We start from the raw sequence: 24564 nt of genomic DNA, 5'->3' as shown, positions 1-24564 counted from the left end.
TGTTAAGGATGTGCGTAATTGTCTGTTGGTGGGCTTTCTGACGGGCTGCTTTAAGGGCAATGAATTTCCCACGGATAACGCATTTATGGGCTTCCCATTGAGTGATTGAGGCTGTGTCAGGCGTGTCATTTTCAAGAAAAAATGCCTGTATGCAACTACGGACGTCATTAGCAACCTCTTCTGAGGTAAGCAGTGAAGAATCTAGTCGCCAGATGTTTTTGGGGATGTGTTTGTCGGGAAATGTCAAGGTCATTGGGATTGGGTGGTGGTCCGAGAGTAACATTGGTTCAATGGTGGAGAAGGATAGGAAGGGAATGTCTATCTGGAATAGGAATAAGTAATCAATTCTAGAATATTATGTGGGGCAGAAAAGAAGGTAAAGTCTCTGTTGTCAGGGTGAAGGGTACGCCATGTATCATGTAAGAGAAGATCTTGTATTTGTAGCCTAATTTGCCGAATTGCTTTATTTGGTAATGAGGCTGTACCTGAGGAGGTATCTAGAATGGGGAAGAGGGCTACATTGAAGTCCCCTCCCAGGATGGTTAATCCAGAATTGAATTCTGCGAGTAATCTTGAGATTGATCTGAAAAAGGAAACCTGTGCCGTATTGGGGCTGTATATGTTAGCCAAAGTCACGGTTCGTCCATGGAGTCAGCCCTTTAAAAATACGTATCTGCCTTCTGGGTCTATGAGAGAGTCTACGAGTTGCCAATCAAGGTTTTTCGAGAGTAAAATTGAGACCCCTTTGGTTTTTGCGAGTGGGTTGGTCGCGTGATACACAGTTGGAAACATATGGTTCGCAAGTTTGGGGATTTTGTGCGAAAGTGCGTTTCTTGTAGAAATACTACATTTGCCTTTAGTTTTATACATCATGTCAAGCACTTGGCTACGTTTTTCGGGTATGTTGAGGCCCTTTGCATTCAGTGAAATTATTTTAAGCGTGGAGAGTTTTTGGGTTGTGTGTATGCATGTCATAGTGCAACCTGAGAATTCACAGGGATTTGTAGGATGTCGGGTAGTTACCTCTTCACGAATAAACTGAAGGGATCCGGGGAGAGGCAGGGTCTTAAGTAGTTTTGTCCTGACAGGGGTGTAGTGGTGGCGGAGGCTGTGAGTTCGAAAGGGAGAGGAGAGGGAGGGGAAGAAGGGAGCGGGCAAAAGGGAGGGAGGGGAAAGGGAGAAAAAGAAAGGGAAGGGGAGGAGAGGGAAAAAGAATGGGAGGAGAAGAGGGAGTCTGGGAGGAAGGGGAAGGAACCTAGGTCTTAGAAGACCACGGGGCAATCAGTATTCCGGATTTAGGGAGGTTGTACTTAACCTACCCTGAGGTTAAGATAGTATCCGGTAAAGTGTGACAGGAACACTAAAATTCCCGTCTTGTGAGGAGGTGGAGGATGACGGAGCGGAACGGTCACGACTCAATGTCTTCCATCCGCCGAGGTTCATTCTGCTGATTGTAAAAGGGGAGCCCTTGTTACTGGTGTCTGATGTAGTAGCTATAGGGCTAAACTCAGGGAGGCAAAACAAACGGTAAGTTCTTAAGATCGTTGAGCAAATGTATTTTGAATATGCATAAACAGTTCTAAAATGCAAGACATCATATATTATTAGAATAACCATAACAAGAATACAAATTTTTCTTTATCCAAAAATAACTTTTCTTACATCTCCAATAAGGGGGAGATGTAAAGAGTCTCTAATAACAGAACAGATCAACATTGTATATAACAAGTTATGTCAACGTATAAAAGAATAACTTTGGTCAAGGTTGTATCAGAGGGCCCTCTTCCTCACACTTAAGTTTGGATGAGTAACGATTAAGTTGCAATCGGCTTTGGCCGGGATCTAATCTGAGTATGACCGTGTTGGAATGTGGGTGGCACGAACCCAAACGTGTGTCTATCGTTCCAGAAGGTGCAAGGCGAAATAGACTAGAGACATCTGGAGGCGGGGGTGATTAGGCCCAGATGTTGCGTGTGCGTGAATTGGGAATTTTAAGATCAGTCGAGCGACTGAGTGTTTCAGGTAATTCTTGGAGTGGAGAGGCTACAAAGGTTCACATATGAAAGCACTTGTTGAGGAGGGGTGTGGGAGGGAAGGGGGACTAGGGAAGGAAAGGGGCAAGTAGAGGAAGCACGGGGAAGGCTGAGAAGCGGTGAAGGGGGAAGTATTTGGTGCTATAGTTCCAATCCTGAGGTCAGATATACATCTGTCAGAACTGTCCAGTCTCTCAGCTCAGACTGAGGTGTTTTGCTGGGGGGTCTATGGCTAGTCTTAGGGGGGCATCTTTCTCCTTGGAGACCATTGGTTGGTCTCAAAAGGATTTACCAAGCAAGAGGGTTCTCAAGCGGGGGCATCAAACATACATTGTAGCCATTTGTTAAAAGTCAAGTAACCTGGGGGTATATTAAATGTCAATCAGGAATCTAGTGAAGGCAGTCACTGGGGAGAAAATAAAAGGGACTACATAGCTGTAGCCGTATGTAGCAAGATCCTGTCTTCTTGGGCATCACCGAAGGGAGTTGCAGAAAGGCTCTTGTCATGATGAGGTGCATTCGGTGTTCAGATGCATAGAAGAGTAGGGGAGAGGCCTCTCAGTCGGATCTGTCATGATGGGCTCTTCTATGAGCTGGGGAGGCAGTTGGGCTGTTGGGCACCACATTCCGGGAGTCTGAAATGTCGGGTTCTCTTGACGGAATGATTCTGCGGCGTCTGATGTGAAAGTCCTCACGTACTGGGATGGCATCAGTGGAAGTTGATCTTCTCATACGTGGCGGACGAAGGGTGTTATACCAATCTGGGATGTCGACATGTGGAAGATTCAGTGTCTCGCAGAAAGCGGGTAGGTCTTCTGGCACGCATAGATTTGCTGTACGGCCTTGAAAGGAAGCAGAGAGGCAGAAGGGGAACTTCCATCGATATTGGATCCCCTTGGTGCGTAGGAGGTCAAGGAGAGGGCGTAGGTCCCTTCTATTTTGAAGGGTGATCGGCGAGAGGTCCTGGAACAATTTAATGTCCGCTCCTTGATAGGTTAGGGAGCGACGGTCTCTGGCCCCGTGAAGGATTTCCTCCTTCAGTTTAAAGTTGATCAGACAGCATATGACATCTCTAGGCGGATCTGTGTCTCTGCCTCTGGGTCTTAGAGCTCTATGCCAGCGTTCAAAGTCAATGGGTGTTTCAGGTGGGCTACCCAGAAGATCGTTAAATATGGCAATAGTGGCTTTTGGGATTTGCACGTTTTCAACGGATTCAGGGATTCCTCTTAGCCGAATATTGTGGCGGCGGCCACGGTTGTCTAAATCTTCCATTTGCCTTTGGATATCCCTGATTTGTGTAGTTTGGGAGTGGGATGATGTCTGTCTGTAAGTGCTGAATGGCATTGGCATGGAGGGTTGTTGTTTCCTCTAGATCATCCATCCGCACAGCCATCGCCTGGACATCTCTCCTGAGATCAGTGATAGCAGAAGCAAGTGTGGCTTTAATGTTTTCTGCAACAGATCTCAGATCTTGCATGGAGAGAGGCTGAGGGGCACTTGCTTCTGCAGCCAGAGGCTGGGGTTGGGCAGCGTTCCTGCCTGAGGGGCTGAGGCTGGAGGAACGTGCGGCGTGGGAGTAGGCCCGATCTGAAGCCAGGACCTCGCGTACCTGGGTCCGGAAGAGTTCCGGGATGCTGTGGCTGTTCTGTGCACCGGATCATCTCGGCAAGCGGGACCTGGTTGGGGAGGGATCCCCAGAGTTTTTCCCCATATTCGGCGGCAGATGGCTCGGCTGGGCTTATTAGAAGAACCTCCGCGGACGGGAGCTCAGGCACTAAGCGGCTATTCAGGTCCTGCACCAAGCCACGCCCCCATTTGCATTTATACTATCTAACAATGTTTTCTGTTTTGTAGGCTCCCACTTCTTCCAGGTGCAGGGGGTGGCCATGGGCACAATTTTCACCCCCTCCTATGCAAACTTGTACCTGGGGGGTGGGAGCACCACATTTTTCTCTGACCATGGTCTCCCGAAGTACCTGTACATGTTTTTTCATGGCACAGTGATGACATTTTCATTGTTTGGGATGGTGATGAAATGCTCTTGAATTTCTGGCCAAATTAATATCGAACAACTGGAATTTACAATTTGCTATGACATATCATTGGGTGCAAGTTCTGTTTTTAGACATTACCATCCAAAAGGATGGCTATATTTCCAGTGCCCTGTATCATAAGCCCACTGCGGGCTACACAATATTACATGTCACTAGTGCACATCCTGCCCCAATTATATGTTTCATCCCATATGGACAATACCTCAGTTTAAAACGTAATTGCAGAAATATTGAAACGTTTGAAATAGAAGCTAAGCTTCTGAGGGATAGATTGTGGTTAAGAGGATACAGTAAAAATTGCTTAGCTAGAGCATATAACTGCACCAAAGATCAATCTAGAGACTCTTTACTGTTTCAGAAAAAGATTAAAAAGTCGAACAAAGATTCATCACAGATAAAAATCCATCTTACAGAGACAGTGGTATTTACTGACTCCGTTCCCTCCAAACCTCACCTCAGCCGACCCATGGTTTTCTTATGAGATTTTTCGCTGAAAGACAAATTAGTGCACAGCCACTTTCCAGGACCGAGCATGAGAATTAACTCATTGCTAGGTACCTTTTAAATGTGGCAGGTGCTCCTATTGTAAATATATTAATACCAACAAAAATATCATCCTACCCAATGGTACAAGGTTCGTTCCCAAGAAATGTGTAAATTGTCATACCCAAGTTTACCTTATGACCTGCGAATGTGGAGCCTATTATGTGGGTTAAACACGCCGAGAATTTTGGAGACGTATACATGATCATACATATGCAATTGAGATCGAGGATCTTTATTCCCCCATAGAAAGACATGCAGCTCACGATCATGCATACTGTCCCTTTAAGGTACAATTTCTGGCTTTGGAACATATATCCCACAGGACCCATGAGCAGGAGATTGGGATAGGCGTATCTTGCAGAGAGAAATGAGGTAGATGCATTCGCTCAGGGTAACACGAGCCCCAGGGTTGAATGATGCCACCTCATTTAAGCCCTTTCTACCTGTATAATGTAAACTTTTTCAATTTGTTGGTTGTTATATCATTTTTTTTTGTATTGTGTTTGTTTATGCTTATTTCATTTGAGCTATAGTTACGTGTATATGCTACAGTATATTGTTGTATCTGGAGATGCGCCTTTTTTTTCCTCCCCCTTTTTTTTTACCCCTCCCCATGGCGATTGTTGAAACTCGACCATCCTGTTGGAACCGCCGGGATTGTTTTCTCCATCTATTCCTGTCCTTGCCCTGTGGACTTCCAATTCCTGGGTGTCCCCGGGTGTTTGGCTTCATGCCCCACTTCACTTCCAGTTTTTGAGGTGGGTGGGTTTGGCGTCACATTCTGTCTCCATGACTGTTGGCTTGGATCATGCCAGGTTTTACAGGGCATGCGCGATGTGCTGTGGCCTACATCTTTTCGCCTATTTTTTGTGCATAAGCCCCATGGTGGCTTCCCGCCATTGTGATGCTGGAGGGGGGTGGGGTTTGACTGTCTGGGCTATTTAGCCAGATGCACACCCTCCATATGACTACCATTCATCCAGGCTGGACCTGGTTATGGTGGCATTGGTCTGTCACTGGTGACTGAAAATTGCAGGGTAATTATTATTTTCTATAGCTTTATTTTTTTGCTTAATTCTTGAGGCCCCCACCTTTCATTCAATGCATGATGCACGTTTTCCTTGGCTTTCACTGTTTTTTCTTTTAATCGCTACATTGTGAGTTTATCTTACTTTCTGCACATTTATATGCATCGCATGGGATCTGTCTTTTTCCTTTGTTATAGATGTAGGTTTCCTGGTTAGCCAGGGTACCTGGGACTCCTTTAAATTATTAGCAATCCCTTGGCGCTTTTCTCTTTATTTAATTTACTTCACATGGCTTTAATTTATCTTGATTGTCACTGTATTGACATTAGTTATTTAATTAGCCATGTTGACAACTGCCAAGCATCACCTAGCTAGCACTGATTTTCTTTAGCATCACTTTTTTTTATAATCAGTCATTCACTTATCCAGCACTTGTTTTGGTCAATACAACCTTTCCTTCTGTATGTCACTATTTCTAGGATATTGGGGTACTTATATGTGTTTTCTTTGCTCCCCTTCATGATGATTCACTAGGATATACATTTTTTAGTTTTCAGTGGCTGGGCAGATTTTCAACTGTGCCCTCCGGCAGTTTGCATCGCAGTGTCTAGTCTCCCTCTCCTACACAACTCCCAGGGCAAACTCTGTGGACCATTGGATAACTCCGCCCGGCTTGTCACACTGATTTACATTTGGAAGACCTGCAAATTAACTTATCTGCCTAATTATTGTACATGTGTGGAGGTTCTCCGTCCGCATTCATCCAACAGTTGTAATTTTGGGTGTGTGTTTTTTGTTTTTCTTCTCTCTCTCTCTCTCTCTCTCTCTCTCTCTCTCCCTTTAACTGCTTTGTCCCCGTCTCCAGCTATTAATCTGTACTTCTCCGGAAGACATGAGTTTTTATCTCGCAAAACGCGTGGAGAAAATCAGTACAGATCCGCCTAGACTAAGACACCTGTAGCCCTACCAATCCAGTGAGTGCCATTGTATCTCAAACTTCCAATTAACTAAATTATTGTGACCATCCTACCCATATTGGGTCTTTCCTCACACCCCTCAGCCCTAATACTGATAAATGGAAAGCCACACTTCCCTCTTAGCCCTTGTACACACGGTCGGAGATTCCGACAACCAAATCCGTCGGATTTTGTCCGACAGATTTTGTCCGAAACTGTTGCATACACACGGTCGGACGAAGTTGTCAGAAAATCTGACGTGATTACATTATTTCGTTACGACGGGACTACGTTCACATTAATACCCAATAGCTTTGGTGTAGGAATTTGATCTGAGCATGCGTGGCACTTTGTCCAATCGGAATTCTCTACACATGATCGGAGTATGTCCGATCGGAGCATTTTGTCGGAAAATTTTACCAACAAGTTGGAAAACTTGGTCCTTCGAATACTCAGACGGAAACAGTCTGATGTAGACCACAGTCGGAATATCCGACAAAACGGTCCGATCGGACACATTCCGTCAGAATCTCCAACCGTGTGTACAAGGGCTAAGTCTTAAAGTGGTTTTAAAGGCAGAAGGTTTTTTATCCTAATGCATTCTATGCATTAAGATGAAAAACTGTGTACAGCAGCACCCCTCAGCCCCTCATACTTACCTGAGCTCCATCTCTATCTAGCGAAGAGAGAGGGTATGGGGCCAAGCCACTGCTCCATGTCTGAATGGATACACAGAACAGCGGCTTGGTTCGGGTGCCCCATAGCAAAGCTTACAGAGCAGGTAAGTATAATATGTTTAATTTAAAAAAACAAAAAACTTTTTTTCACTAGAATTCCTTTTTTTTTTTTCAAACCAGCGGGCTGAGCGAAAAAAAAAGAGCTTGGGAGGAGCTGCTGTACTAACTATCCAATGTTAATACAGTGGCCTCCCGCACTGTGCTGTTGTGTTGCAACAGGGGGACTACCCCCCCCCCCCCGCCATAACACACAGGTCAGTGCTCTCAGCCATTGGTTAAGAGAGTTGATCGGATGCTGATCAGCATGTCTTTTTGGGCCTCTGCCTACCATTATAATGAATGTGCTTCCACTGTGGAGGCTCTCAAAATGTAGAGTTAGGACTGCAGAAAATATCGGAATGCCTTGATGATCTGTAGTTTAGGTATGTATTTGCAAATGTGTGCAGACTAAACCCGTTTTTAACGCATATTGTTATGCAGGATAATTTGGTTGTTTGCAGGATGGTCAGTAAGTTGAGCGGGGAATTTCTCTGGTTTTGTTTTGCATGCCTTCCCTTTCATGTGCTCCTTATTGCAAAGGCCAATTATAAGGGATAATCGAGGGTGGGGGGGGGTCTTCAGTAACCAAAACTGCAGTGTTTATCCTCATGACACATCACAGGAAGCACCTCCATGGTCAACAGAGGAAAGAATTAAAATTAGACTTGGGAAACTTAACATTAATAAATCACCGGGACCAGATGACCAAGTAATGCCAGACCATTGTTCCTAATTTTTACTGACAGTCTACTGACTGGAATGGTACCAGCTGATTGGAGAAAAGCCAATGTAGCACCAATATTTAAAAAAGGGCCAAATTACACCCCTGGGAATTACAGACCAGTTAGCCTAACATCAATAGTATGTAAACTCTTGGAGGGGATGATAAGGGACTATATGCAAGATTTTAGTAATGAGAACCATATCATTAGCAGTAATCAGCATGGCTTTATGAAGAATCGTTCTTGCCAAACCAATCTACTAACCTTCTATGAGGAGGTGAGTTGCCAGCTAGATAAAGGAAGGCCCGTAGATGTGGTGTATCTGGATTTTGCAAAAACATTTGTTACAGTTTCCCATAAACATTTACTGTACAAAATAAGGTCCGTTGGCATGGACCATAGGGTGAGTACATGGATTAAAAATGGACTACAAGGGTGAGCTCAAAGGGTGGTGATAAATGGGGAGTACTTGGAATGGTCAAGTGTGGGCAGTGGGGTCCCCCAGGGTTCTGTGCTGGGACCAATCCTATTTAATTTGTTAATTTGTGCAAACAAATGCTGTATTGTGCCCACAAATCTTCCATCTCAAACAAGACACAAGAGGCCAGGTATAAGATTATAACCAAGTTGGTACAGAATACCCACTGTCCTCCACAAAATGGTGCCACTAACTCAAGTAGATGTTGGAGGCGCAAACAAAGCCTGGGCACCTATCTACACACCTGGGATTGCATCATACTGAAATTATACTGGCTGTAAGTGAGGGAGCTTCTCAAAATTAATTCATCCAGATGCCCAACCGCTGCCATTCAAAAAAATAGCTCCAAGAACTCCTTGTCAATACATCTTCTAAGACCTTCTGATACCTTGCTATTCATTAGACCTAACTGCATCTTTGTTCTACAAACACAATAAACAGTTGTGGAAGGTCTCTCAAGAGTGTTGGTGGGAGCCAGGCAGGACTCAACTCACTCCCCTCCCCCCCCTAATCCCCCTTCACCTTTCTCCTCCCCTCTCTTTATACACCCAAACTTTCCACCCTCCTCAATCTTACCTCTGTTTCTCGTTAACTTTCTCCCTTTGCCTACATGGCTAACCTTTAACCTATAGTTTTCACATTTCACACAAAAGCTGAATGGGAACATGCACACATTTATAACAGAATATTTCTACAGGCCAGTTTGACATGAGGCTGTGCCAGTCTGAAACATGTACAAGTCAAATTTATGGTATTTTGGATTGCCAGTGAATTGCAACAACCGTGCCTTTTAGAAAGTGCTGGTTTCTTTTTCTCTAGTTTCCTCTATAGCTGTATATACTACATTCAGAGGGCTGGGGGGTGCTAAAAATATTAGTTGTCTTCATGGCAGATTTACTGTCAGTTTTGATCTTCTGGTCAGGACTGACTCCTTCCCCTTAAGGCTCCATGCACTCTAAGCTTAAACAAATGTCTGTTCTCTTGTGAGTGAAAAACGCTCATATAGAGCATGTTTTGTACATAGTCTAGGCAAGTTTAGAAGAGTCTTACGTTTTTTTCTGCCAGGGAGCTCCAATCAGAAGTTTTTTTTTTCCTGCCTCTAAACGTTGTGCTCAAAATATGCCTGTAATGGACATGGACACATAGGATAACACTGAGTTGCTTCTACAGGCAGTACACAAAACTCCTGTAGAAGCAATTTTTTTTAAGCCAATGTGAATGGAGCCTAACTGTTTAAAGGGGGAGGGGGGGTATCCCTCATATTGGAAAAGTATCCTCTCACTTCTGTTGATTCTAAAGTACAGGAATTAAAAGGAAATCCACCTAATGAAACACAAATGGCATAAAATAAACAAACACTGATGGTAATGTTAACCCTCCACAGCTCTAGCCAAAAACTATCCAAAACTAAAACATTTTGCCTTTAAAAATACTTTAAGCCCCATGTTCTGTAATATTAAGCTTCCCACCTGCATAAATACATACGATATGGGAATTTTTGGAAGGATGCTTTGTGGCCATTGCTTTGCTGTGCTTTTCTTTGATGCTTATGGTTGAGCTCCAAAGAATAAAACAAATGTCAAGTAAAATACCGAACATGCATGTTAAAAATTGTTCTCTCCATACAAAATGTTTTTTGTCTTATTTGTGAAGAATATACAGTAACATGCATAGATACTTAACCTGGTTCCAATGTTTCTGTTTTACAGGCAGAACTGAAAAGTTTAATGGATAATACTTCATCTTCATTTGAATTTGCCAAAGAGTTAATTAAGCACAACCTTGTAAGTTCTTTTTGTTTGTGTAAATCTGAACTGGTCATATGGAAGATAATGCGTAAGCACAGTGATAAGTTTATCCCATGCTACATTTTCCTCCTGATTTATTTTTTTTTTTTAACAGGTAATATGTTCTATTACATTTTATACAACGTTACAACAGTCCAAGGTGGCATACATTCTAGTAGAATGCAAATAAGAGATCACAGGATAACAGAGTACAGTGATAAGTCACATTTGTTGGGTACGCATACAGTCATACAGGCCAATTATCAAAACCGCAAGTTAGAACCAGGTAGAATATAAACAGAAAAGGGAGGGGCGGGGCAAGGGAGAAAGGGAGGGGGTGAGGAGTAGGTCTGAGGATGGATCGATTGGCCCGGAGAGGCTAGTGATTGACTCAAGAGGAATAAACAAAAAGGAAGGGCAGGGAACATGGGAGGAGTTAACGGAGGGGGAGGGGTCACTGTCGTATTGGATACCCAGAGGGGATAAATACATAAGAGTCCACAGAATGCTAGCATTATATACCAGTAGGTCTCTGGTTATAACATCAGGTCCCTGGGCTCTACCCATGCTGCCCAGATTATTGTGATTTTTTTTTTGGGAGCAGTTAGGTCCCAAGTTTGTACAGTGGTATCACTGTATTGAACAGGGTTTTCCAGTGTTGTATTGTAGAGGGGTCAGATAGTTTACATTTGGTAAGGATGGTCTTCTTAGCCTAATAAGCTGTGCAAAATAGAAACTTCTTTTATGGTAGTTGCCATCCACTGTGTCACACATCCCTAGTAACAAAATTAGTGGATCCATAGGAACCATCGTTCCACTCACCTCACACATATCCCCTACTACCCCCCATGAGTGTCTTGTATAAGAGCACATGACCACACCATGTGAAAAAAATTTAAATTGCATTTAGGACAATTAGCATCTATAGTGCTATAAATAGTGGAGAGGCAGTGGTGTGAGTAATATAATTTATGTAGAAATTTTAGTTGTACCCATCTGTCTCTCTATTATAAGTGTAAGATATCTGTTAGGGTGGGGATATCTTGTTGCCATGTCTGAGAGAGTTGAGTAACCTTAGAGGTGTCAGTCTGAGCTAGGCAGTGGTATAGAGAAGAAAGGGGTTTATCCACATGTTCAGTTATCAAGAGATGTTAAATCGTATGGGAGGTTAATACCACAGAAAACCTAAATTGGGTTTAGTCAAAGTAAAGGAATGTCATCAGCACTCCAAGGATTCCTCAAAAGGTTTCAAGGCTTTTGTTTTTGTGGTCACATAATAAACATACAGCAACATCTCGGAGCCACACAGGGCCCCTTTGTCAGGCAAGTGAAAAACAACATGTATTTAACAGACAATCCACCAGTGCAAGCAATTTTGGGCTAGCCTCGACCCTGGCATCATAATGACTTCATAAGCCCACCATTTAAGTTCTGTTTAAACTTATGACAAAACTGTCAAATGCACAGTATTACTCATTGAGGAAAGAGCAATCAAATGATCAATCCGGTAATCAACTAGTAAAAGAAAATAATCTTCACAATAACAAGCTAAAATAATTAAAACAATAATGAGCATGTCATTTGTACTGAGCTGTGGGCCATGCAGTCTCAAGGCATTGTATATATCAGTCACCTAGCAACATGGAGGCGAGTGGTTCAGCCTCCAATGCTATGCTTGCTAATGTGCATGCACAGTAAAAGCAATACACTTGGCTGTGTGCCATTGCCATAGCAATGCTAAACACTGCCACCACCACCGCCTCGGCCGCCAGCCTAGCTAGTGTTGGGACTGCTCCTCAGGGAGGACAAAGCCATCTCGTGTAGAAAGGGAGAAGTGCATGTGGGCTGTGAAGAAGTGTGCCAAGCAAAGTTGCAGGGAGAACAAAGGAAGAGGCATAAAAAATAAACTAGAAAGGAGAGGAGAGAAAAGAAAGAGAGAGAGGGGCAAGCTGGAAAGAAGAAAAAGGAGAATAAGAAATGTGTGGAAAACGAAAAACTATATAAAGTAAAAGAAAAAATGGAAGAACTGTGAAAAAAAAATAAGAATAACAATAAAAATAAAAATAATAACCAAATAAAAATCTGAAAGATTAAAGCGGTTCTGCACCTAAAAAAAAAAATATTAAAAGCCAGCAGCTACTAATATTGCAGCTGCTGACTTTTAATAAAATCACACTTACCTGTCCCAGGGTCCAGCGATGTCGGCGGCAGATGTCGAGCGATCGCTCGTCTCGCTGCTGCCCCCGCCGCCATCCTCTGTCAGGGAATCGGGAAGTGAAGCATTACAGCTTCACTGCCCGGTTCCCTACTGCACATGCGCGAGTCGCGCTGGGCATCTCTTATGGTCCCCCGCTGTGTCTCTGGGAACTGTGTGTTTCCCAGAACACAACAGAAGGGGGCGGAGCGTCTGCGGGGGTCTGCCCGGAAGTGGGTGCAGATACCTGGATTATCCAGGTAACTGCACCCCCCTCCCCCCTGAAAGGTGCCGATTGTGGCACCGGAGGGGGGGAGGGATCAGATTAGCGGAACTTCCCCTTTAGGGTGAAGAACCGCTTTAAGAAAGACAAAAACAAAATGAAAAAAAAAAATAATGAATAGAAAAAAAGATTAAAATGAATGAAAAAAAATGACAATAGAGAAAAAAAACAAAAAGCAAAAAAAGGGAAAGTAAAAATAAAATAGAGACCAAAAGGAGAAAATAGAACTGAGAAAGTAATCAATATAAAAGTGGGAGATATTGGGCACAGAGGAAGAAATGCAAACAGAATAAGACAAAGAGAGCAAGAAGAGAAGGGGAGGGAAGGAGGGACAAGGGGGAGAGGGAAGAGGGACCGGGGGGGGGGAAGGGATCGAGATTGTGAAAAGGACTGAAAAGGAAAATGAAAGGTAAAAATCATTGCAAAAATGGAGAGTGCATGCTATGTACAGAGTTCAGTCCAGTCCAAATATCAAATCATCTCTCATCAAAGAAACAGGTGAAAGATAAATTAGAGGCCCTTGGGCTGTACAATGTTTAATGTGTAGATCCAGTAGGCCTCCTTGCATAAGATGAGACAGTCACAGTCACCTCCTCTTACCGGACAATCGACATGTTCAATTACCATGCCCCTTAATTCATGGACCTGATGGCTTTTTGTGACCAAAATGCAAAGCCACAGGTTTGGAGAGGTCAATGGGGACATCCTTTGCTGCCTTAGCCAAGGCTGTCCTCATTTCACTTCTATCTCTGAAATCTCCATTTAAAGGGGCCAATCAGCTTGCCAATGTATACCAATGAACATGGGCATTTTAAAAGATATACACAATATTCCGTGTTACAGTTAACATAATTATGTATCTGGTAAAGCTTGCCGCTTGGTGGATGTGCAAACGTTTCACCACATATTAAAGAGTTGCAAACGTTACAGTTGTAATACCTGTAATGCCGCGTACACATGATCAAATTGTCTGGCATACTTAGTCCGACATACAATCCGGCGGATAGTCTGGCGGACTTTCTACCTAACGGACTTGGCCACACACGGACACACAGAAAGTCCGACGTTCGCTTGCGCAATGACGTACAGCACGTATGACGGGACTAGAAAAGAAGTTCAATAGCTAGTAGCCAATAGCTTCCTTTTTCGTACTTGCTTCTGAGCATGCGTCATACTTAGTCCGCCGTACTAGCATACTGACAAACGTATTGTCCGCTGAAACCCAAGTCCGACGGGAAGATAGGAGTGCAAAAATACTTTCTTAGTCCGCCGGACTTCACGCTGGAAAAGTCCGCTGAAGCCCACACACGATCGAATTGTCCGCTGAAATGCGTTTCGGCGGACTAAGTACGCTGGACAATCTGATCGTGTGTACGCGGCATTACAGCCCTGTTTCTGTGATAGCCTGGTGACTGATTTGGTGTATTTCCCATATTTAGGTCTAGGGTCTGCCTGGACAAGTAAGTCCCTTAGGGACTTTCTATGTTTGTGAATCAATAATGGTGGGTTACATAGTTGGTAAGGCTGAAAACAAGACACCAGTCCATCCAGTTCAACCTGTGCGGGTGCGTGCGAATATGTTAATTTCAATATTAAATTGTATAGCTCTGTATGTTATGATCGTTAAGATGCCCATCTAATAGTTTCTAATAATTCCACATCCTTGCTGTTCTAACAGTAAAGAACCCTTTACGGTGTTTATGGTTAAACCGCATCTCTTCCAATTTCAGTGAATGACTACATGTCTTTTTAAACTCCTTTCTTTATGCTAGGGTCACCAGTAAGATATTTGTGGATCGATATCATATACCCTCTCAAGTGTCTCCTCTCCAGAGAAAATGAATTCAATAATAGTCTTTCCCCATAGCTGAGGTCCTCCAGTCTTTTACTTTTTTTTTCTCAAACAAAAGGCTTTTATTGAGCAAAATAAATAAAACATTCATAGTTCAGAGCAAAATAAGTATATAAGGACTGCAGATATTAACATACATGGATTTAATGGATTTAGGTCCATGTTCCCCACACTGTCTGCGTTGATCTTCATCTTACTTACATTTTCAAACAATTTTGTAATACACACAATAGGATATTGCTTCAAAACCACAACTATGTAACCTCCAAATACATTGATTGGTACCTTTTCAGCTGTAAAAAGTATGTGGTCCATAGCAAGGTCCACTGGGGATACGCCGGGAAAATCAAGCCAGGAGGACCATCATTTATGGAATTGACCCCTTCTGCCCCTGTGTTGGTAAATGAGCTTCTCAAGTCAGATGGTATCCCCTATTTGAGAAATCATCCCTGTACTGTGAAAGTCTGTGGACTTCCAATGCCTCAAAATAAATGTACAGGCTGGAAAGAAAGCCCTGGCAAAAGCCTGTCTAGGAATGTCTTCCACAGGGAGGTCATCTAAGATACCTAATAGGCATTGTTTAGGGTCCTCTGGAATCTGAACCTGGAAGACCCAGTTAAGGGTGCTTATAACCTTTTTCCAATAATAATGTAACTTTGGGTACCTCCCATAAGAGATGTATCAAATCCCCATGATTCCCAAAACATCTAGTGCAGGTGGGATCTGATCGCACCCCCATTCGGTTTATTCTGGCCGGTGTACCATGTACTCTCAAAAGTATATACATTTGTGAAAGACACTGAGCCACATTCAGTGAACATTGGGTAACTGCTTGTAAAGCTTCCTCCCATTGTTCCTCCTCAAAAACTCCAACATCCCCTCCAGTCCCTTTATTCATTTTTTTACCCTTCTCAGTGTTAATGTTGGCAGTACGTTTTGATTTTAGTTTGTTTTAGTCTTAGGTCTAAAATGGCATTTTAGTTTTAGTCCCATTTTAGCCATCTGTTATTGTTTTAGTTTGTCGTATTTAGTCAACTAAATCTCCAGTACATTTTAGTAGATTAAAAGTTTTTTAGTCGACTAAAATCTAATGTGTTTGGTTAAAAAATGAATTATTTAAGCATTTCTCTAGAATATCAAAACTCACACTCCTGGAGTAAAAGAAAAAAAAAAACACCTGATAGCATGTTATTTATGGTTTGAACAAACTACACAGGTTTGGCCGTTATATAACATCTTTACTCTGTAAAACCAAGTTTTGTTACAAAAATATTGTTTTTTTTGTGTCACACGGATTCATTCCTTGCTATAAGTGCATGCTACTTTTCTGTTGTTGAGATCAAGTAGCCCAAAGCCCACCCACACACTGCACAGTCAATGAAATCACTGTGTGGACAAATGCTTGCACGAGTGGGACATACTAAAGAGGAAGATCCAAAGTGTTATAATAGACAATAGTAGTAATATGGTAGCAGTATTTAAACAACTAGTGCACAAATAAAGTCCTTAGGTGCATTTAAACAACTACCGCAACAGCAGAACCACCCAGCTCTATGGAAGAAGACTCCCCCATGACAGAAAGTAACTGTGAGTCCAAAATGAATGATCTGCGGTGTGCTATATTATTATTTTACATGATGACACTACAGTCAATTATCAAATGCATATGAAATTAATGATCTTGGAGCTGTCTGCTCTACGGACGTATCTTTGGTATTTTTCTACTTTATTTGTATCTCATGTAAAACTATCCCCAAAGATGTTGGACCGGACACAGTGTGTGGTCTCGTTTGGTGCATGGAGGCAAGTGTTAAAAGAATCTTTGATAAAGCAAGATCAGTATTGGAACGTCTTAAAGTCTTCCATTTCATTGCGACACTGAAGATATTGGAGCATTGTGGCCTTACTCTTTTAAATGACTTCCCCACACGCTGGTCAAGTAATACTACTAGTAACACTCAACATGATTGAAAGACTCCTCAAACTGAAAAAGTCAGTCTGCCAAATCGCCCTAGTTAAATGGAAAAAGCTCACATCATTGCATGACCTATTGCTGCCTTTTGCGTAGCGCAACATACTAAAACCCTCTAGAGTGACACCATGTCCATGTCCCTGCCCTCTTTGATCTAATCGCTACTCAGCCACCTTGAGGACTTTTAACAGAACACTAGCTACCAAGACTGTGCCACAATTGCACAGAAAAAGAGAATGTGAACCAGCATTTTGCTTCATTCTGAGATTCAAAGTAACTGATGAAATGTTCTCGCCAGTGCTTGCAGCAGCTGCTTGTTTTTTTTTGTCATTTCTGCAGTCTGTGAAAACCCTTGTTGATGTGGCAGATGAGTATATTCAGGAACTGCTTAAGAAGGCAGAGGGAGAGGAGTATACCCGTGCTGTAAGAAAATCCACATTGCCCCAATTACAGGATGAGGATCTGTGTGATTCTGAAGATGTATAAAAAAAGGAGCACCATCCACATCAAAGCAGCCAGTCTTTCAGTTTCTTTCAAAATGTCTTATAAGAACTAGGCAGAGCATCTCCCCAAACAGGCAGCATTGAGCAGAAAATCAGTCTGGTAATCCAGTGCACACAATTAAAAGACCAGTGCAAAGATTTTACTGTGGTGGTGCACTGGCTTGATTTGCCCATAAATTGGAGGTTTTATGTATCTGTGGGGTTGAATTATGGGGGGGAAAAAAATCAAGTTATTCTGATTTTACTTTCTCTCTAACCCCCCACAGACAGCTCTAAGTTGTCTCTCTATAATATACTACATATATGGTCCTTCCCAGGGCCGGCCTTAGGCCTTTAGGTGTCCTGTGCAGTGCGAAAATTTACAGTGCCCCGCCCAGTGACCACAATTGATACTTTAATTCTGGTAAAGCAGCAGCTGAGAGATATTATGAAATAACTCCCATTAAGATTCAGTGACTAAGTGCACAACATGACAAACAACTATTACTTCTTAATAACAAAAGGTATGCAATCCGACTGCAAGAAAGTTTGTTAAAAAAATACCTGCTTAGTTAAGTCTACTGTGCTTACCTTGTGTATGAATTTTGGGATGAGTTGTCCGGAATGGAGGCCTGCAAGGCTGCAGAGTGCTCTGGGCGGTGGTCTGTGGAGGCCTGTAAGGCTGCAGAGTGCTCTGGATGGTGGTCTGAGGAGGCCTTTAAGGCTGCAGAGTGTTCTGGATGGTAGTGCTCTGGACAGTGGTCTGAGGAGGCCTGTGCTGCATATTTCATAGTGCTCTGGATGGTGGTCTGAGGAGGCCTTTAATGCTGCAGAGTGCTCTGGACTCAGGCCTGCTGTAATGTTCACCCTGTCTGCTCTGCTCTTTGCGCTGGACATGGGCACCTGGCTAGTGGTTATCTCGAGACTCGGGAGTGGGACAGTCTCATCGGGACTTGGGAGGCCTGGCTGTCTGTAATGCACACTGCACAGTGCTACAATCTCTGCAATCTATGGTAGTCACGGTGCACACAGTCGCTTTCTAGGAGTGGAAGCAGGCGGAGCTACTTGAAAACTGGAGGGTAAACGTCCCTCCTTGCTAGTTTCATCCCCTTTTAGTTCATTAACAAAAACAAATTTGATTTTCGTCATAATTTTTGTCAGAGGACGAAAATGTGCAGTACTTTTCATTTAGTTTCTGTCACTGTAAAAATGACAAACGTTTTTGTTTCCAAAATTAACACTGCTCTGAACTCTTTCCAGTTCTAGCACATCCTTCTTTAGGACTGGTGCCCAGAACTAGACGGCATACTCAAGATGCGGTTGGACTAGAGTCTTAGAGTGTGATAAAATTATCGAGTAATGCCACTTTTTGATGCATGCTAGTATTCTGTTAGCTTTGCTTCTAGCAGCTTGGCATTGCAAGCCATTGCTGAGCCTGTCATCTACTAGAACCACAGATCTTTCTCCTACCTGGATTCCCCCAGAGGTTCTCACCCCAGCGAGTAACTTGTGTTATTATTTTTGGCACCCAAATGCATCACCTTACAATTTGCAACATTAAACCTCATTTGCCATGTAGTTGCCCACCCCATTATTTTATTTAGGTCTTCCTGTAAGGTTTCCATATTCAGCCCATAAGTTATTGCCTGCTTAACTTTGTATCCTTTGTAAATACTGAGATTGAGCTATTTATCCCTTCCTCTATATCATTAACCGCTTGCCGACCGACACACGCCGATATATGTCGGCATATGGGATGCTATGCACTAAAGAACGCTGGTGCCCTCTTTCCGTGTGTAATTAAGTGTTCCCTGCCATTTTCTTCCGGTACAGTTTAGTGACCAGATTGTTGTCCTCATCCCTAAAGATCATCAAAAAGATATGCTATTTTGCTGACAGTCAATGGCAAATTTGAGATTATAATTATTGGAATTTAGATGTTGCATAAAAGACTCCAATTCCAATACTGTGCCAGACCAGATCATCAAAATGTCGTCAATATACCTGAACCAACCCATTGTTCAGTCCAGGTATTGACCCATAGCCTCATCAGCGAATATTTCCTGCTCCCACCCCCCAACCCCAAGTACAGGTTTGCGTATGCCAGTGCACAGCATGTGCCCATGGCAACGCCCTGTACCTGGAGGTAGTGAGAGTCCAGGAACGAGAATCAGTTATGTTTAAAAATGAAAGAAAGGAGTTCCAAGATAAAAGAACAGAACTCCCACTGTCTATGGTCCTGCTCCTTCAGGAATTTTTCCACAATTTTCAATCCAAGGTAAGCACGAGAAGGAATTAATAAACAATCCAAACGTTTCAACAGATCAGAAGTATCCTTAACATACGATGGAAGTTTGGTTACATGTGGCATTAGGAAAAAAATCTATAAATCTACTCATATTTTCTGTCAATGATCCAATGCCGGAAACGATGGGCCTACCTGGAGGCGTTTTACAGTTCTTATGTATCTTCGGAATAGTGTAGAAAGTAGGATCTCTTAGAAAGGAAATGTTTAAAAATTCATAGGTTGATTTATCAATGAGGGGCTTCGTGTAGGCTGTATAGATTAGCATTTTGTATTCAAGTTGGAACTGCGATGTTATTTCAGGGGTAATTGGTCTGTACCACTCAGCATTGCCAAGGACTTCTAGACACATTTTTTCATATTGTTGGGTAAGAAGAAGAACATTCCCGCCCTTGTCTGAAGATTTAATTACGGTGTCTTCTCTATTATGTAATGATTTTAAAGCAGACAATTGCTCTGGTGTGAGATTGGAAACACTGGATGATAACCGCAACTTTTTTTTATCTCCCCAACCATTGCAATAAGGAAAGCTGTAAATTAGTGGTTAGATCTGGGAACTGGTTAGATTTATTTTTGAAAGGGCATTTTTCGACTTGTGACATACTTAGGGGTTGTCTTTCTGTTTCTTCCGATTGAGAAATCTCAGTTGTAGAGTTCTCATCGAAAAGCAACATCCGGTCCGTAAGTGCCCTGAAATCCTTCATTGAAAAGTGTTTGATTTGTTCAGATAGTTCCTATTCCTCCCTCTGATGTTTTTTGTCAGGATCAAAAATTTATTTATAAGTTATTTTTCTCGCAAAGAGATAAAGGTCTTTTATTACTTTGTATTTGTCCATACTGGTGCTGGGGCAAAAGCCCAGACCCAGTTTTAGAACTCTCTGTTCCTCTTGGGATAAAGGGTATGGTGTGAGGTTTATGACACTTAATTCATCTTCTACATCAGAATCAGATGTGCTCCCTTTAAAGGGACATCCTGGTGAGGTATCCTGTGTGAGACTATTTGTGACTTTTGTGACTCTACATTCTGTGTGGAGGGTGTTTGTGATGGGCCCTGAACGGGCACTTGTTGAACTAGTCCTTCCTGGTTCTAAAATGCCTCCCATCATTGTGATTGTTGTGCCCGTGATGGGGGCCTGTGTAGTGTTCTGTGCCTGTGTAGCAACTGGTCCCATATACACATATTGGTATAAATCCGTAGTGTGCAATCACCTTTTTTGGAACCACCCTGTGTTTGATTAGATGCAGGTTTAAAACTGGATGCATTATCTGGTTTCTTTTTAGTATTGGGCATGCTCGGATACCTACCACCATTAAAGCCCCTCTTACGTGATCCTGATTGAGGCTGTGTGGTTCCCCCAGAGTCTGATAGATGTGCCTGTGATAGAGGCGAAGAGATAGAAGAATCAGATTCAATATCCTCTTCTGAAACATCAGTATTAATGCAAGTAAATGCTGCGCTTTTCCTATTACCTATTCCTCTACCTCTGATCAAGCCATCCCATCTGTAAGCATATCCTTCCACAAATGGCATTCTATCCTTGGCTATTTTGGCTTGTTTTTTAGAATCTATATTTTTATTTAATTTATCCAAAAATTCTTTTAAAGCCTGAGATTTACTTGTGAAAAGAACATGTGTTTTAACATGTTCAAATTGCTGATTGAGAGTTGCTAATTCTTGGTCTATATTATTGACATCCAACTGATACTGAATTAGGAGCAATTGCATACATTATTTGCTACATTTATTGAGAACACCCTCCCAGGACAGTTTTAGTTCCTGTGTGATGTTTCTTATTGTGGAGAATATTTGTATTCTCAAGCCCATGGTGTTGATATTTTCCCGAATATATTGGTTAAAAAACTCCATATGCCAGTATAAGTTGGATTTCTTTTTCAACAATTGCTTTAATTTACCAAAATAGGCCTTCAGATCATCATCCTCTTTATTAGCGCCATCTGGAATTCATTCATTAATCCTGGCCAAGCTGTGCCTGTAAAGTCCATATTGCCTCCACTACAGGTAAGTACTGATATTAAGATGTAGATACTTTTGACTTATAAAGAATAGAAAAATGGGGAAACAAAGGGGGGAAGTTGTGTTTAAAAATACATCATACTCAATTCATTAGAAATTCAAGTAGAAAGAGGGCTGTCCACCATTAAGTGAACACTGAGGTGCTTCCACCCAATTTAACGAGAAACATTTTTTTTGATTGCTGAGCCCCTGGGGGGCAATCATAACACCCTAAATATATATTGTGCCACGTCCTAATTATTACATGTAATATATATGGAGAAAAACATGGACTTTTCAGGCACATATACAAAAATATAACAATCTCTTTATTAATTCATATCACAAAATAGATATAAATTCCAAAGACACAAACTCATTAAAAGCATTATATATATATATATATATATATATATATATATATATATATATATATATATATATATATATATATATATATATATATATATATATATATATATATATATATATATATATATTGAACAGGCCCATGACTTATTCCTATCAAACCGCATTATATCATCAAATACTTCTTCCTGTGGGATATTGTTAATGATATAGTTACACAATCCCACTGGTATAGAACATTGATTGCTGAGATATGATTATGGGTCCTGAAGATCACATTAAAATTACAGATGAATGCTTCCTCATCAAGGTAGGTAATGCTATGTGGGGGGAAATCTCTGGATTGAAAACTATGCCATGGAAAATCCGATTTAAGTAATTTACAAATACCAAAAAGTCCGGGTTCACCGCCATCCTACATCAAAAAAATGTCATCAATACATCTTAACCAGCACCTAACATGGTCAGTCCTAAATATCGCATTCCTTCATATAACCAATGAACACATTTGTGAAAGAGGACCGCGGAGCTGCCCATGGTTGTGCCCTGCATCTGGGAATATTTTATGCCCCTGAAAGCTAAAAAATAGAGGAAAATAAAAACACTTAACTTTAAGGCCCCTTTCACACTGGGGCGGTGCGGGCATTGACGGTAAAGCGAAAAAGGGTTAAAACTTCCTGCAAAGCGCCACTGCGGTGGCGCTTTGCCAGTGGTATAGCTGCGCTGCCCCGTTGATTTTAATGGGTAGGAGCGGTGAATACACCACTCCTTCACCGCTCCAAAGATGCGGCTAGCAGGACTTTTTTCACTATCCTGCTAGTGCACCGCTCCAGTGTGAAAGCCCTGCGGCTTTCACACTGGAGTGAAAGGGGCCCGATTTTTTTCAAGCGCGATTTTTAGCGCTGTAGCACCTGAAAACTGCCTCAGTGTGAAAGGGGTCTTAGAGAGCACATTTTCCAAGGATGAGGGCTGCTCTGCAGGACTTAGACTGGGAGGGAATATTGGCATCAATGCTCACAGAACAGAAATGGGAATTCTTCAAAAAGACAATGCGAACACAATGCAAAGTATATTCACATGGGCAATACGTTTAAAAGGCTAAAATAAAACCTATTTGGCTCATGGCCAAAGTTAAAATGGCTATAATAAGAAAGGAACTTTAAAAAAATATAAGAATGAAGGAACACTATCATCCTTTAAATGCTACATATAAAGAACATAACAGAATATGTAAAAGGGAAATCAAGGATGCAAACATTAAAAAGGAATGACATTGCAAAATATAGTAGGACAAACCACAAAAATTCTTCAAATACAATAATAATAAAAAGGTCAGGTCTGAGCATGTAGGTCCTTTACAAAATAATCTAGAGTGGGTGACTGGGACAAAGAGAAGGCTAATTTATTAAATACTTTTTTCAGTGTAAAGATGAGCTCAAGTCCATAATAAGGGTGGTATTGGCACAGCCCCAAATGATCCACAATGGCTCAAAAGTTATATAGTCCAGAAATATTTAGACAGAATAAAGGTGCATAGAGCACCTGGACTAGATGGCATCCACCCACAGATCCTAAAAGAATTGAACTCTGTCATTTCAAAGCCATTGTTTCTTATTTTTAGGATTTCCTTAATGACTGGATTGGCGTAGGGTCAATGTGGTGCCCATATTTAAAAATGGATCAAAGTCTTTAGCAAGTAACTATAGACCTGTTAGTTTAACTTCTATAGTCAGAAAGATACTGGAGAGTTTAATAACAGACCACATAGGAAAGTTCTTGCTGGAAAAAAAAATATTAGGCAACAGACAGCATGGATTCATGAAAGACAGAAGTTGTCAAACAAACCTAATTTCTTTTTATGAAGAGGGGAATAAACCCTTGGAGGGGTGGCTGAGGACGTGGTATACTTGGATTTTGTAAAAGGGTTTGACACAGTTCCCCACACAAGGCTTATGTGTAAGGTAAAGTCTAACGGCTTAGAAAGATAAATTTGTAAATGGATAGAAAACTGGTTACAAAACCTCAGAAAGTAGTGGTTAATGATTGTTACTGTGAATGGTCTAAGGTTATCAGTGGTGTAGCCCAAGGTTCAGTGTTGGGACCCTTACTTTTTAATATCTTTATACAGTCATGGCTGAAATTGTTGGCACCCCTGAAATTTTTCCAGAAAATCAAGCATTTTCACAGAAAAGTATTGCAGTAACACGTTTTGCTATACACATGTTTATTCCCTTTGTGTGAATTGGAACAAAACAAAAAAAGGGAGGAAAAAAAAGCAAATTAGACAAATTCAAAAAATGGGCTGGCCAAAATTGTTGGCAACCTTTCAAAATTGGTAATATTCGGGAAGAACACACTGCTACAAAGAGCTGGGAGGGTGCTGCTCACCCCTATCAAATCGAAAAATGGAACAAGTTCCCCCACCAACGGGGTTTTTAGGCAGAAAAAACGATGATGATAGCATGTCAAAATAATATGAAAAATATTTTAATGTATGGTAAAAACATGAGCTCCACCTGAACATTTAAAAAACAAGCTCTTATATACAGAATACAATAATATCAATGGGCATACACTGAACAGACTTGGCTATAAATACACTGTATGAAATAATAACAGTAAAAATATAGTTCTAACACGTTTCAACCACTCAGGGTCTTCTTCAGAGATGGTCTGTTAATAAAAACAAAATTACACTAAATGAATCTATCAA

The 24564-nt window shown here is 41.7% G+C and overlaps 1 protein-coding gene across 2 annotated transcripts in view; it reads left to right on the top strand.

Annotated features, from left to right (window-relative positions):
- IFT56 (intraflagellar transport 56) overlaps positions 1-24564 on the top strand; it is an 872526-nt gene that overhangs the window by 302938 nt on the left and 545024 nt on the right. For both annotated transcript variants that reach the window (XM_077452501.1, XM_077452500.1), the window contains exon 8: positions 10303-10377. In XM_077452501.1, the coding sequence (XP_077308627.1) occupies positions 10303-10377 (75 nt within the window). The remainder of the gene's footprint in view (positions 1-10302; positions 10378-24564) is intronic.

The sequence above is a fragment of the Lithobates pipiens genome, unplaced genomic scaffold (genome assembly GCF_037356315.1).
Source record: "Lithobates pipiens isolate NorthernLeopardFrog02 unplaced genomic scaffold, aLitPip1_a1.2 Scaffold_23, whole genome shotgun sequence".
Taxonomy (NCBI): domain Eukaryota; kingdom Metazoa; phylum Chordata; class Amphibia; order Anura; family Ranidae; genus Lithobates; species Lithobates pipiens.
The sequence above is the reverse complement of the archived record's forward strand: the minus strand, read 5'-3'. Positions and strand labels throughout refer to the sequence as shown.